At 36.5% G+C, this 14,520-nt stretch overlaps 1 protein-coding gene across 1 annotated transcript; it reads right to left on the reverse strand.

Annotated features, from left to right (window-relative positions):
* Positions 1-399: 399 nt before the first annotated feature.
* Positions 400-13,134, reverse strand: limd2 (LIM domain containing 2). Its single transcript, XM_015374841.1, has 4 exons — positions 12,943-13,134; positions 4,891-4,935; positions 3,323-3,459; positions 400-3,219 (listed from the first exon to the last, which is right to left on the reverse strand). Exons 1-4 carry the CDS (start codon positions 12,943-12,945, stop codon positions 3,060-3,062), a joined length of 345 nt encoding a protein of 114 aa, XP_015230327.1. The 5' UTR covers positions 12,946-13,134; the 3' UTR covers positions 400-3,059.
* Between the last annotated feature and the right edge of the window lie 1,386 nt (positions 13,135-14,520).

Here is a 14,520-nt window from a genome sequence, read left to right on the forward strand (position 1 = left end):
TGTTTTTAGATAAAAGGATTAGAGTGAAAACACCTTTAAAAAGCAATCTGAAAGAAAAGAAAATGTTTAAGACAGTATGTCAATAAATGCTACAGTCTGGTTTGAAAACACAACTGATTCACTATAAATCAGTTAATAAAATTGTCCTGCTCAACTAGCAGTGCTTATGAGCTGCTTTTTTCCAAATCATTACTTTAAACACTCCAGGACACCGATTCATTAGGAAAATATAGTTAAATGCGAACCAGAAATAAAGAGGTCACAAGTTTGACACTCAAAATAAATATGAAAACTTTAAGGAGCTCAGCTATACAACTTATTGTTTTTTTGAGGAAATCGTAAACAAATATGACCATCCCTTAAAAAACAAATGACCATCGCCTAAAATAAGTTGAGCTTAAAGCAAAATGTATTATTTCAACACCAGCATTTTATTTTATTTTTTTCAAAAGCATGTAAAAAACAAAACAAAAAAGGAAATGAATAAAAAAAGAAAATATGCACAAAACTGATTGAGTATTATGGCGGAGAAAGAGGAGGGGCGTGCTTACATTAGAAAATGTATCATAGAACAAATAACTACTAGTAATAAAGGAAAATGGGGGAAAGACTGAAAATACAGTCTAAATGTCTTTTTTTTTTTGCTGTAAGGCCATCTTAACTCAGAGGTCAAGTCTGGAAAACAGAATACACCCTCAAAGATGCATACATTATTAATGTCTCGGTGACAACAGCAGTAGAAAATAGTCAACATGTATGTCCAGCACAAAAGGAACAGACAGATTAATCATTAAAATGTCACACTGCAATCATTCACCTGAGCCTCTTTGCACCAGTGTAAAATGTACCTTTTCTGCTTTATTAATCAAAGTATGTAGCTCAAAGAGTTTGCTGTTGTACCTTGGCAAACTGCAGAGGATAATAGAAACAGTATTCCTAAATATTGACTTCAAATCATTTGCTGTGGACATAAAGACGATGTTAAAAAGAAAAAAAATGCTGTTATACCTTTCATTATTGAAAACATGGATAAAAATGATGAGTTAAGTTTAGAGGAAAACAACAGCCACTGGTTTGTTGAAGTGATTTTGTTACAGAGTAGATCTCTAGAATGAACAGCTTGAAAAAATAAACTGCATTAACTTTGTTTTTTTGTTGGGGGGGACTTTGTTAAAAATACAATAACCTCAAGTACTTATTTCAAAGGCTTCTTTTTCTTAAAAGGTATATGGTTAGATCTAACTTTACTGCACAGCATGCTCAGTTTCACAGTAGACTTTCAGTCACAGAAACGTACTTTAAGTAATTCAAGTGTCGGCAATATTCACACATTTTAGGAAATTAGATATTTTAGAGCTTTTAGAGTGAGATTGATGGAATATATAAACATGGAAACCTTGATTAACTAGGATCACTTGAGATAAAAGCAGCCGTACTTCTGCTGCACTGCAGACTGAGGCAAAATATTCAAAAAGGCTATGTTAGGTTCATAGGCAAATTATTTCCAGCGCCCTTTCACACTAAACATCAATAACAAACTTACCCCAGCAGAGGGAGCTCTGCAATGGGTTTTGCATGCAAGATTCACGTCTAGATCACAGGATCCAAACTCTCCATCAAAAGGCTGCAAAACTAGCATTTTATGATTAGGTCCACTTGCTAAACTGCTTATTAATTATGAAACAAAGTAAAAAAAAAATGTGAAGAAAAAAGGCAATAATACAAAAGTGAATCTAGTCCACCTTTTTTTAGATGGAAAGAGTAATAGGAAGTGAGCACAGTGATAAAACAAGAAACCATGTCTGTACAAACTATCTAAATGTAAGAATGCCACATAATCCTAAGTACTTTAAGAAAATGTAATTGAACTTTTTCCTCACTTCCTGAAGATGTTTTCTCTCTTACCCAAAAGGCTTCATACACATCTTTATGAATTAACATAGAGTAGACTGATTCTTTTAGAATTTAGGATTAACAATCACAATCTTCACAAGACTATCAATGACTAACATGCCTCAAACAACAGAGGAGCAACATTTTCTTGTCTGTTTTTATATACAACAGACAAGGCCTCAATTTTCTTGTGTTTTTTAACATCATGTTTGGTAACTGTTTGTCTGTGCAAAGTGGGGGTACAGTAAGGTTGGGGAAAAGTCAACAATCACGAACCACGGCTCTATGTACAGATAACATACAAAACACAAGTTCAGAAATCATTTACAATTCCAACAATAAAAGCACAAAGGATCTCATCCTTTTACCTTTAGATACAGACTGCTGTGCATTCATGAAACAAAACCATTCACAACACAGGACATGATTACAGTCAAAAGGTAAGGCTATTAAGACCCAGTCATACTAACATGCAAGGATAAGACTGAGAATTGTAATTTAAAAACATGAAGGGAATGAATTGAATATCAATAAATGTAACTACAAGAATGAAAACATGAGGTGAGCTGTTGCCAATGTGCATGGTTATTATACAGTACTCTGTACCCTGTTTGTTCCTGAACATTTGAAGCAGAAAAATTTGTCTGACAGCGTACCACTGTAATGGATGATATACATTTCTGTTGTTATATTGGTTGGAATCTACATATTTCCGTAATCATAGGGTAAAAATTGACCTGAGTGCATGCTCTATTTCAAACATTTGATGCTCTGAAACTCTTCTGAAATGCCTGAGGTTGTGATAAAATATTAAAAAATGGTGCAAATTATTATTATGAGTCAAAGAAAAAAAAAGAAAATCTAAAATACATTGTGATGCGCTCCCCATATCAGGGAAATATTTTGGTCACAATCAATTACCAATCCCACGAAGAAATTGGAAAATAAGATCTAAAAAAAAAAGGTTATTGGTAAAATGTACAGTATGTCCACACATTTTGATGCTATGGGTCATTTCTAAGCTTTTTGTGCATGTGTCTGTACGGATGGCATTTTGAAAAGCATGTGAGTGTGTGGTCGAATTAACTGGGCCCCAGTATATGAGGCATGTGTTCATTGCAACATGCTGGAGGTGTTCGAAAGGACAAAAAAAAAGGCAGGCGAGATCATGGTGACTTTGTTATATTATCGGACTCCTTGGAGCTCCAGAGCTCTTTGTGCTGCTTGCGTCCAAAACCCTCGTCGTAGTTCCCTTTGCTTTTAAAAAGCTGCTGGAAGTGGGGCTTGCAGTAAAACTCGCCTTGAAGAGCTGCAAAGGAGCCAAGGCTGTGGGGTAGGGAGGAATCAGAGTTACTTACCAAGCAAAGAAGATGGAGGAAGGAATCAAATAACTATGCAAAACAAAGAAAGCCAAAGCGCATGTATTCACCTCAGTTTGGCTTTGCAGTGCTTGCAGCAGAAGCATGCTGAATGGAAAACCAGGTTGTTGGCAACCAATCTCTCCATTGGGTAGACTGTCTTCTCACATGATGCGCACACTTCTTTTTGGGTCTTGAAGCTGAAAGACTGAGCACATAAATATTTTATTTACCAAGAGTAATTTGAGGCAGCATCTGAGGTAACTATAGAATCTGAACCGGGTCTAAGCTGTTTTAATCAAGTTGTACTTTCAAAGTATTGTTAAGCCTTCAACATGCACGTTAGACACAGTTCCAACCAAGTTATTTATTCCCCCTGATTTCCTCCTCCATTTTTGATGTGATTGTTTTATTACAGGGATATGTGCCACAGGCTTTTAAGACAACCGTAGTTAAAACTTTACTTAAGAAACCGTCTCTTGACCCAGATGACTTGGTCGGTTATAGACCTATATCTAATCTTCCTACCTTGTCTAAAATTCTTGAGAACATAGTTGCTTTTTTGAAGGGTTTCGATCTGGTTTTAGAGCTTCAGTAATCATAGCACTGAAACAGCCCTGATGAAAGTCACTAATGATATTCTCATGGCCTCAGATAATGTACTTGTAACTGTATTTTTGCTGTTAGATCTCATTGCTGAATTTGATACAGCTGAACATAACATTCTTTTACAAAGGCTTGAACATATAGGAATTGGCAGAACTCTGCTAGGCTGGTTTAAGCTAGCCTGGTTCTGCTGGAGGTTTCTTCCTGTTCAAAGGTAGTTTTCCTCTCTACTGTCGCTACAAGCATGCTTAGTGTGAGGGATTGCCTACAAGTAAATGAGTCAATGCTATCAGCTGGTTTCCTTAGACATAAAACTTTGAACCAATCTGACTATGATCTGGTGGAATTGTCTCTCTAAAGTGCCTAGAGACGAAGCATGTTGTGAATTGACGCTATATAAATAAAATTAAATAAATGTTCTGGCAGTAAAATACAGTTAATTTAAAAATTAGATATGCTTATTGAATTTTAAATAGGTCATGTTTCAACTAAATCCTCAAATGTATATTGTCAGGAAGTTGAAAAAAAAGCATGGTTCTCACTTTTAACAAGTAAAATGGAGAGTCTCTATAGGATCAGTATTCCTGTTATTTTAATTTGTAGACCACTTTCATTGCAATTTTATCTTCTAACCTTTTAGATTTGCCAAAAATATAGACAAAACTTGTTTGCCCAAATACAAGTATAGGCCTTCATTCTTGGAAAAAGAGCTCAAGCTCAGACAGATTTGATAGAGTTTCTGTATTGCTCCAGGCTTTGCCTGTGCCTGTATGTTTAACGAATGATTCATCCAGCTTCCCTATGGGGTTGGGTATTCCAGGGTATTGATCCAAGATCGATAAAAGTCTGTCTTGGTTGTCCATAAATACAAACGCAAAGCTCACTTCGATTTTTAGGTTTTTTTTTTATTTCCAATTCACAATGTGTTGCTTCAAGTCTATAGGTCTTTTGAAGTTTTGCTAGGCACTTCGACCCAGCAGGAGGAAACCTGCTGCACAATAGTAGAATATAACAATTATCATTGTGAGATTACCTTAGATCTCTGGACAGATTTTTCCTCATTGTTGGTTCTGGTGTCCTGAAAAAAAGAGACATATTCACAATTTGAGATAAAACATTTAAACATGGCTTCCAAACCTTAAGCATCTCTGCTCATTCACTGTAAATGCCTGAGCCCCTTTGGAAGGGATACTTTACACTGCGATTGTGCCATGTTTACCACTGTGTCTGCGTTATCTTTCTGATATCTTTCTCTTCCCCCCTAGTTTCCATTTGCTCCATCTGTCTGTTTGCACCCAGGGGAGAGGATCAGGTGCCTTCTGTCTGATCATAGGAGCTGAGGTGTGGCTCTGCCCACAGCATAGCATAATCCAACAAAATCTGCCTTCTAGTGAGGACATTTAAAAGCACAAAAGAGATTTTAAAATACAGATGATTTTAATAAAAAATTTAGTATTTTCATTCAACTATTAGATCAAATATAAAATGTTACTTTTCCTGCCAGTTTAAAAGAAAGAAACTGAAAGATACCTCAAAAAAGTTGGTAAGAAAAAACGATTTGGTGTATTAAACACATAAACAATGACTGCCACAGAAATAGCAAAGTATGAAGAAAGACGGGCAGCCTGTTTTCTGCAGAAGGGGAAAGTCCACTACAAACTATTCTCAAAGCTTCTTATGTAAGTTTGTCTAAAACATCAGGTGTAAAATGGGGTTTGGGGTGATTAACAGCTGCAAAGAATAAGACCTGCAGCATGTGAAAGAATGACTACTTTGGTTTTGCTCTTTTTTTGTAGTTGAAAAATAAAAGAGTAAAAAAGAGGAAAGATGTATTTAAAATTTACTGTCATAAAAAAGTAGTCAGAATTCTTTTTTTAAATTCTTTAGTTTTTTTTTTTTTTGCACTTGCATGTTTCAAGTCATCACCAGAATTTGATCCTCATTTAATCATTAACCTAATTTACTGCAGGGAAAGAAATCAATAGCAGCCTGGTCTTCTGTATAAAATCTTAATAACTTGTCATCCTTGCTTCAGATAATTGTCCAACTACTGCACATTATAGATTTGCTTTAGCTTAAATCAAATCAAAAGTTGTTCTACTTCTGGATTATCTGCTAAAGAGCAAATTCTCTGGTTCCATCTAATACACCAATGTGTCCACGGAGAGCAAAGAATCCTAAGACCATTAAACTATCACTACCATTTTTGGCTGTAAGTAAGGTGTTCATTTTCTAAAATGTTCTCTAAGTTTTAAAGAGAGATGTAGCATGATGTGCACTTTCAAAAAGATTTTCCTTTATTTGTGTATCTAAGGCTGTGCTGAAGAATGTATCCCTTCAATCAATATTGATTGTTACTGATTTATTTTTCTAACTATTCAAAATAAGGACTTGTGGGAGAAAGAGTGAATTGAAATTGTTACCCTAACCTTTTATAAACGTAACCTTTAAAAAGAGGTCAGTCCTACCACCTACCTAACTTAGCTTGGCTGTTTGAGGTTGGGAGGCTGAATCATTTCTCCTGCCTACATCCCCCAGAATGCCTTGCAGTTAAGACTCTGAGTTCAATGAAATTACATACTTCTCTATCTGATATTGAAGTTTTCCATCGCAATATATACTAATATCCCAGCCTTTCTTGTAACTACAAATACAATTTCCCCGAATGTCATCATGATCATTTTTGGCAAAGGTGAGAAAAGCTAATTGAAACAATAATGCATTAATGGGCTGCCATGTAACCTAAAGGATTTATCGCCTGTCACTTTATTATCTGCTGAAGGTCAAGTGTTCACCAAAGAGCTTCTAAAAAGTCACCTTTATATTCAATTTACAAATATATACCAATTTCTATTCTTTTTACATCAAAGAGCAACACTAAGCAGCAACGTACATACCAAGTTATTCAAACTTTATTATGCATCACTTTACAAGCAGGAAAGCAAAGGCTATTGCCTGCACTTGTGGCAACCGGATGACATGCCTTTTTGTGACAATTAGTTCAGTAGCAGTGAAGCCATTCGTTTTCCTGTGGATGCAATCAGATCCAAACGGTCAAACATCTCCTCGACATCCACAGTTCCTCCTGAGAGCAGTTATTATGTTGCTTCTACGCCTCAGACAACTCATGCTTGCTGATTGTCAAGCACGCTGCAACTACACCACTTCCTGTGGCTGTTGTATAGCTACTGAACCGAGAAGACTTTGATCTTCTCGAGGAAAGTTTTTAAACTGTTAGAAATCAAGCTTAAACGATACTGATACCTTCCGCAAAGCAGGGGTGCAAGAGCGTGATTGTGTTATTACCGAAGCTGTAAAAGAAATACACTTTTCAAACACTTCTCACACGTTTTTGGGTTTGCATGTGCCATCTTGTCTTTCTTTGCCTTATATGTACATAAGTGACAGTTTCCCCAAAAGAGCTTGAATGTGGCAGGAAGTAGATTATGACACATCCGTTTCTGCTGTCTTGCAGAGTACCAGATAGCTAGTAATTCAACTGCATACTTTTTTCTACTTATATGTACTTTCAAAGTTTATTGACAATAGACGATGACACAATCAATGTGGCCCGAAAGCAGGACACTAATTTATGAGGAAATATGAGGGAAACTGTTAGGAAAGAACAAAGTGTTTATAAAGGGGTTTTATGTGGAACTAATCCTCTCTCCCCGGCACTGTTTTAGCTGTAGAGCAATCTGCAGCGTGAGAGAAACTGGAGCCAGCTGGACTGTAGTTATCTGACCAAACAAGGAACACTTTCAGCCTCAGTGCTCAAATCGTCTTGCAAAAGAGCTTCAACTCTTAGCTCAATGCTTCCATTCCTCTCTCTGAGCCTTCATTTTGGTTTTAATCTCACCTGCACATGTTGGCCTGTCTGTGTTTGTGTAAATGCTGTAAAAAAACAACAACAAAGGAACAGGAGCTTTGGGATTGATTACAACTCGTTCCTCTGTTTTCTTTAAAATAGTTTTTTTTATTACAAAGACTTGCCTTGAGGTTTATGTGGAACATTTAGGAAGCTAAGGGCCATTTAATCCCACTTCTATGTTTTATTTTTATCTGTGATTTAAACAAACAAGTCATGACTAAATGTCAAATGAGCTTCAGATGTGCTGAGAGGTGAAGTCTGTTTTAACAGGTATAAATCTTCTTATCCAGGCAACAGCAGCTGCTCTAAATACTAGTGTGTGAAGGATGACTGCAGCCTCCAACTCCCACTGGATGGCATGTTTGGCTTTGAAAAAAGTCATAAATCCTGCAACTTTTTCCAGTGAAAGAATTTAAAGGTACAGCTAGAGTGCATGTCATGTACTAAATCAGGCATTAAAGCAAATGAGCTAACCTTTAAAATGTAATCTTTCTGTCTTTTCAATACATTTTTCAGACTGTTACAAATGGGAGCTATAAACTATCTTTATATTTTTCTTCTTAAACTGCAGGCCGACAGGACAAAAATTAGATATTTCACTTTGGATTATCTCTGAATACATGATGACTCACTACAGCTAAAAAGCGTTTTTTTTTTTTTTTTTTTTGTTATCCAAAGAACATGTTCACACTCCTGTTTCTTATTTTTGGAAGCAATCCTTGTATAATCATTGTGACAGCTCAATTTAATCTAATAGCGTTCCAGACGTTTGTCTTAAAATGAAGCTCAACAAATATTTTCCTATTTAGAACCAGCAACATCAGCCAAGAGCTACAGCAGATTTCTCTCACTGTGTGTTTCGTTTTGGATCTGGCGGTCATGGCATTCACCCAACTCCTAAAACAGTTTCTGGAAAAGAAGATAAATAGCCTCTCTTTGACTGTAATCTCAGTTCAATCAATAACTTGAACATGCAGAGACTAAGAGTCCTGGGAAGAGGAAAAATGCCCCAAATTGCTGAGGTTTACAGAAGAAAAATAACATATAACAATGATGAAGAAGTAAAACTTAATAGAAGTTTTAATATTTCCACCTTGGCTGCATAAACTGATTCAACTTTGACTCATTTACATATGTTTAGTTCAGTTCCTTTTTTGACCCATCAAAAGGGGGAAATTAGTTTAGCTGCTAGGCATTTCAAAATAAATTTTCTTTTTTAACATGTCGGTGAAGGATTCAGCAAACCGGTCTGCAGAGTAATCACTTCTAGTAACAGGGCGAATGTTTGGTCAGCTACTATTTCACTTCCCCAGCTCAACTTCCTGCTGTAACAAGAAAATGACTGGGCATTTTTCTGTGCTGGGTGGCATGGGCACATCCATCGCTTTGTCTGCATAGCTCATGCCTCAGCAGGCCTGTTTTGACTTACTATCTAACAATAAAGAGCTTCAAAAGCTTCATCACTATATTAAACTATATCTGCCAAACAGCAGCTCATCATGTTTTGTGATGAAAATACATTTCCAAATGTCCCAATCCTTTTTAATACACAAGTAAATTTACAAGATTTTAATATGGACTTTTTTTGTCTGGATGGAGCTGTTTTATTGTTTAAGAGTTGAGCAAGATTTGACTGCTAAGAAGAGAAAATATATTTTTGGTTATACTACCCACCCCTACAGCTGTTTTTTATTTTTATTTTTTTTATTTCAGTGACAGCAATTACCGTAAAACTTAGAAAAAAACGTAATGGAGGAAAAGTAAAGATAAAGAGAGAAATGAAGAGTATTTCTCATTTTAATACTATTTGCATGTGGAAATTCTAAAAAAAAATGAGTGCTAAATAGCGTGACAGCGGTTTTATTTTTTTAAGCAGAATAGGAGACCTATCACCACTGAATTTTGACAAAGCAGAAAGTTTAGTTCCTATTTTCTACAAGGCTTGTCTAAGTTCTTGTGAAACTGGCTGGTAAATAAATGAGAACATCTGCTCTTGGCTTAAATGCAAAAATTGGTACTGAACCGAATAGCTGAGGAAGACAAAAAAAAAGGCATCAAAGAGATTGCTGCTTTGCTACATAAGTGGTTTTATTTCCTTTTGAATAGTTTAAGAAATATAACAAATGGCTGACTAGATGCCTTAAAGAAATCCAGCCTTCTGCAACCTTTCATGTTCAACCTTGTTAAAAGTGGTTTTAGGAAATAGCCAAGAGTGCTTCACCTGATTAGATGTTATCGGGAAGCAGAGAAGATAAAATATTTCACAATCAAATTCTTGTCTTTGAATGGAATTCGGCATGGCATGCCTCATCCAGTCCTGGAAAAAAAAAATCTATAACACAACTACCATGCAAATATCTGCTTTGCAATCACAGCAACGTTACAGCTGCAGCCAGAAATGGAACACAGAAAGGAAAGGTTTCCCTTTCAGTAATTCCCCGAACTTTAAAAGCTTTTAATACCTGAAAAGAAAACATGATACATAGGTGCTACTAGTTGATGATTCTGGGATTCCTAAGCAAGATGCTGAAAGGTTTTAGTCAGCAGCACGATGATGGCAGTGACGAAAAAGAATGGTGAGACGGTATCCACTTCAGCTAACAAAATAACAGCTGAAATAACACCATGCCATGATGGACTAAGCCAAAGCCTAATGGTTTTCATCACCTTTGGGAATAGTTTTTATTAGAATAGTTTTTTAAAATAAATGTTAACCTAAGCATTTATATTATATGTGAATATCTTAGAAAATGGGAACAAGTGATATAGATCAAAAGAAAAGAATGTGGCTATCTGCTGTGTAGGAGGTTGAATGCACGCCTACCAACCCTATCAGGGTAGATTTGTATTCTCTTGCAAAGAAGAAAAACACCAACCTCCTTTCAGAAAGTCAAGCATTCAATGCATAAAGACTTGTGTCTAAGGACTGCAAACTCCGCTGTGCACAACTGAAATTCACTCAACTATATAGGTTTTAGAGGAAACCTAAACAAAAACTAAAATACACTATTAAACAGCTATGTTTTGAACTTTAACTTTTGATGCAAAGTAGTGCTAATATTATCCCTTTATAATCAAAAAGACACTCTTAGCATCCAGAACCAATCGAGATTTGGTGCTGTTCCAGTAAAATAAGAGCATATGCTTCCATTACACTACATTAGGTCTTACTGCAGCTTTATTCTATATCATTTGTCAACCCCCCCCATCTGCTTTATTTGTAAACAAATATAGACTTTGACATAGATTTCTCTATTAAACAAAAACTAACAGATATGGGGGAGCAGTGTAACTAACAAACTGTCACACAGTCAGACAGCCTGAAAACTGTTGCAGGAAACGAAAGCTATCATGTAGTTAGTTAAGCCTTGTAGCCATATGCTTGGAAAATAATTAACAGCCGATCAGGCTGTAATGCTTCTAAAGGATAAAAGAGGAGTTTCAAGAGATCAGGCAGCTGATGGACATTGCTTTACAAGACAAGAAGTCAATCTGCTGTCCTCCATCGGGTACTTAGGTCTAGTCTAAGGCAAAAATAACATCCATCAAGGCAACAGCCAATCCTATAGAGTTTACTAAACATTTCAGAGACTCGTGGCTTTAAACAAGAGCTTTAAAGTAAAGTATTAAGACAAAATGACAGTTGGCCATGCGTGACATGCATGCCTGTTAAGCAGCTGACTCCAGTCTAGCTTTGAACAAAGACATCCCAATTCATTAACCAGCTGATATCAGCTTGTTATGCTTGTGTTACTATATAAAGATCACAAAAAATGTTAGATTTTAATTTCACTAAAATGATGCTCTATTAACTGATTTTGTATTTATCTATTTCTTAAATCTACTCATCAAAACAGAAAGATGTATGAAATAATAGATGTTATAATATAAATAAATCAGCAAATCAATTGGATGATAATATATCTATTTATTTTGCATAAATATTGTAGTGACTATTTGTACAAAACTAAAATTTTAAAATAAAAAAAAACTTAAAGGTGATCAAAGAAAAATGTGAAGATAACTCAAATATCCACCCGATGCACTGTGTATTCTGGCTCACGCAGTTCAAAAAGATCAAAAAGGATCAAAATAAAGTTCTTTGCTTGCTTTATTTTTCCATTCAGACAGGATACAGGCTTCACAGGGTTCTTCTATTGCTCTCTCTCTGATTCCTGCACCTGTTCTCTAATGGACTGAATGATTGACTGACTGGCTGAAGACTGAGAACTGGATTTTGACCATTTTTGATCTTTTTGGACTGCGTAAGCCAGAATCCACAGTGCATCAGGTGGATATTTCAGTTGAATTCACCATTTCCTTTGATCACCTTTAAGTTTTTTGATTTTTGATTTATAGTTTTGTGCAAATAGTCCCTACATCAAGTCAAAAAAAAAACATATGACCACCCACGTGCATAATAGCTACCAAAGACCTCCCTATTTATACAGTAAAACACCCACATCCCAAGCTAAAATTAATTAACTAATTACCTGAATCACTAAACAAATCTTATTCTAAATAACAAACCAAACTAAATAATTCAAATTCTAAGATTTAATGGAGAAATAATTCCTACAAATATCATTATAATATGTTATTAACCAAACGTTATGATACACTGGCAATCTCAAACCAACCCAAACACTTTACAGTAGGCTCATGTATGCAGGGACATCAGGCTACACTACATATTTCTGTGTCCTATTTATACCAGCGCAGAGATATCCAGCTTCAAGGAGTGAATAATATGTTAGAACAAAACAATAACATAACACTCTGACATTAACTTCTACCACGCTTTACAAATCATTCAATAAAAGTAAGGGTAGGAAAAATGTTTTATATTAAAGGCTTTACCAATTATAGTCGATGAGAGGTGTGCGTTTTAGATTAAATTAAGCGTTGCTTTTTTTAAAATATATTAATTAGCTTTTAGCTAGCAGGGGAGCAGACGTTCCGTTTGGCGCACTGTTAGCATTTTAAAGCACTCGGTGGGGGGGATTTAAATCCTGTACTAAAGCTAAACCTTCCATTTCCTTCTGAATATAAACAATAATTACATATTTTATTGAGAAACACGGGTTTGGGATGGTTATTGGTTTCAGAGAGGTCGGGCATCATCACCTCATCTCAGGTTGAGAGAAACAGAGAACAGGCTGCAGACAAACGGTGCAAACCAACGGACAGAGAGGGAGAAAAAGCAGCACTCACCATCTGTGCTTCTTGTTGCGGTCCACTGGGTTAAAGCAAACTCTCCTGGCTCTGACGCTAGTCTGATAATATTTGTTAAATTATTGTTATTGTTTTCTTCTTGCCTGGAAATAATTGTAATGGGGGGTTAGAGTGGTTACCGGCGAGTTTCTGCCCTCTGCTCCGCTCCTCGTCTCGGTTTTCAATACAACAGTTTTCTTCCTCGGCAGGATGTCGCACGCTATTGGTTCGCATCTGTTCCAGACGCATTCAAGTTCCGTCGGACAAAATACCCAGTGTGTATTTTAGTTAACTTAGGATGATACAATTTTAAACATACGTTTAAAATTAAATCATTTATAACACTTTTAATGCACGAAAACACACATTTACTTTTGATCCTGTGCTAGTTATGCTGCTATAGGCTTAGACTGCTGGAGGACATAGGGACACCTATTTCATCATTCTGCTTCATTCTATCTCTATTCTCCCACTCTGCAGAGCTTCGCCTCCTCTGTTACTGTTTGGCTGTGACTCCATCCTGGAGAGAAATATCAACTGTGCTGCTCCCATCGACACCTTTGTTTATAGATGTTGGAGATTGGCCTGTTTTTCAGTGTAGTCCTGTTTCTTTGACTGTTACTGGCTGGATGTGCTCTCTTCATCCTCTGACATGGGAGTTGGCTTGGAGCTCGTCTGCCTGTCTGTGTGTTTCCTGGATGGGGCCACCTTTTACATTTGTTTTTTGTATCTCTGCTTCTGTCTTCTTGAAACCCAGTCGGACTCGGCAGATGGCCGCTCACACTGAGCCTGGTTCTGCTGGAGGTTTTCCTCTCCATTGTCACTACAAGCATGCTTAGTGTGAGGGATTGCCTTCGAGTCGATGCAAAAATACTGGTTTTCCTTAGATAGAAAACTTTGAATCAATTTGCCTGGATGATCTGGTGAACTGTAAAGTGCTTTGAGATGAATTGAACAGTTGTTTTTTTTCTGGTTTTGTGAGGAAGAATATGTGTATATTTGGTATCTGGGCCCTTGCCATCTCTTGTTCTGGTCTGGTAGTGCCACAGGATCACCAATGGTGTGACTTTCGGAAGCTTTTATCACCTTTACTCACTGTTCCAAGCTTATTAAATTTGTTTAACATAAGACTATTCACATATAATTATCAGTGCATTTTATCATCACTGAAAAACAAAGGAAATCATACTTCAAATTTTTGTAGTGGGTTGTCAAAGTGAAGATGTGCTTAATGCTTCGTTTTGAGCACATTCAAAGTAAAGGGAACAGACTCATACAAGTGGATTGTTGCAAAAGGAAGAAGTGGACCTATTAACGCAGTGTGAGCCAAGGTGGGATAGTCCTTTCTTACATATTTATACAGAGGGACGATCTAAGTTCAGTTTCAAAATTATATTCATCTCCACATTATATACATCCACCCATTTTCTCCCGCTTAGTCCTATCAGGGTCACGGTGGGGCCAATGTCTCCAGCAGTCTATGGGTGAGAGGCAAGGTACACCCTGGACAGGTTGCCAGTCTGAGGCAGCGAAAAAAACAGAGAAACACAAAGATGTACAACCATTCACACAGTCACT

This window comes from Cyprinodon variegatus, unplaced genomic scaffold (assembly GCF_000732505.1).
Source record: "Cyprinodon variegatus isolate N-32 unplaced genomic scaffold, C_variegatus-1.0 Scaffold109, whole genome shotgun sequence".
Taxonomy (NCBI): Eukaryota; Metazoa; Chordata; class Actinopteri; order Cyprinodontiformes; family Cyprinodontidae; genus Cyprinodon; species Cyprinodon variegatus.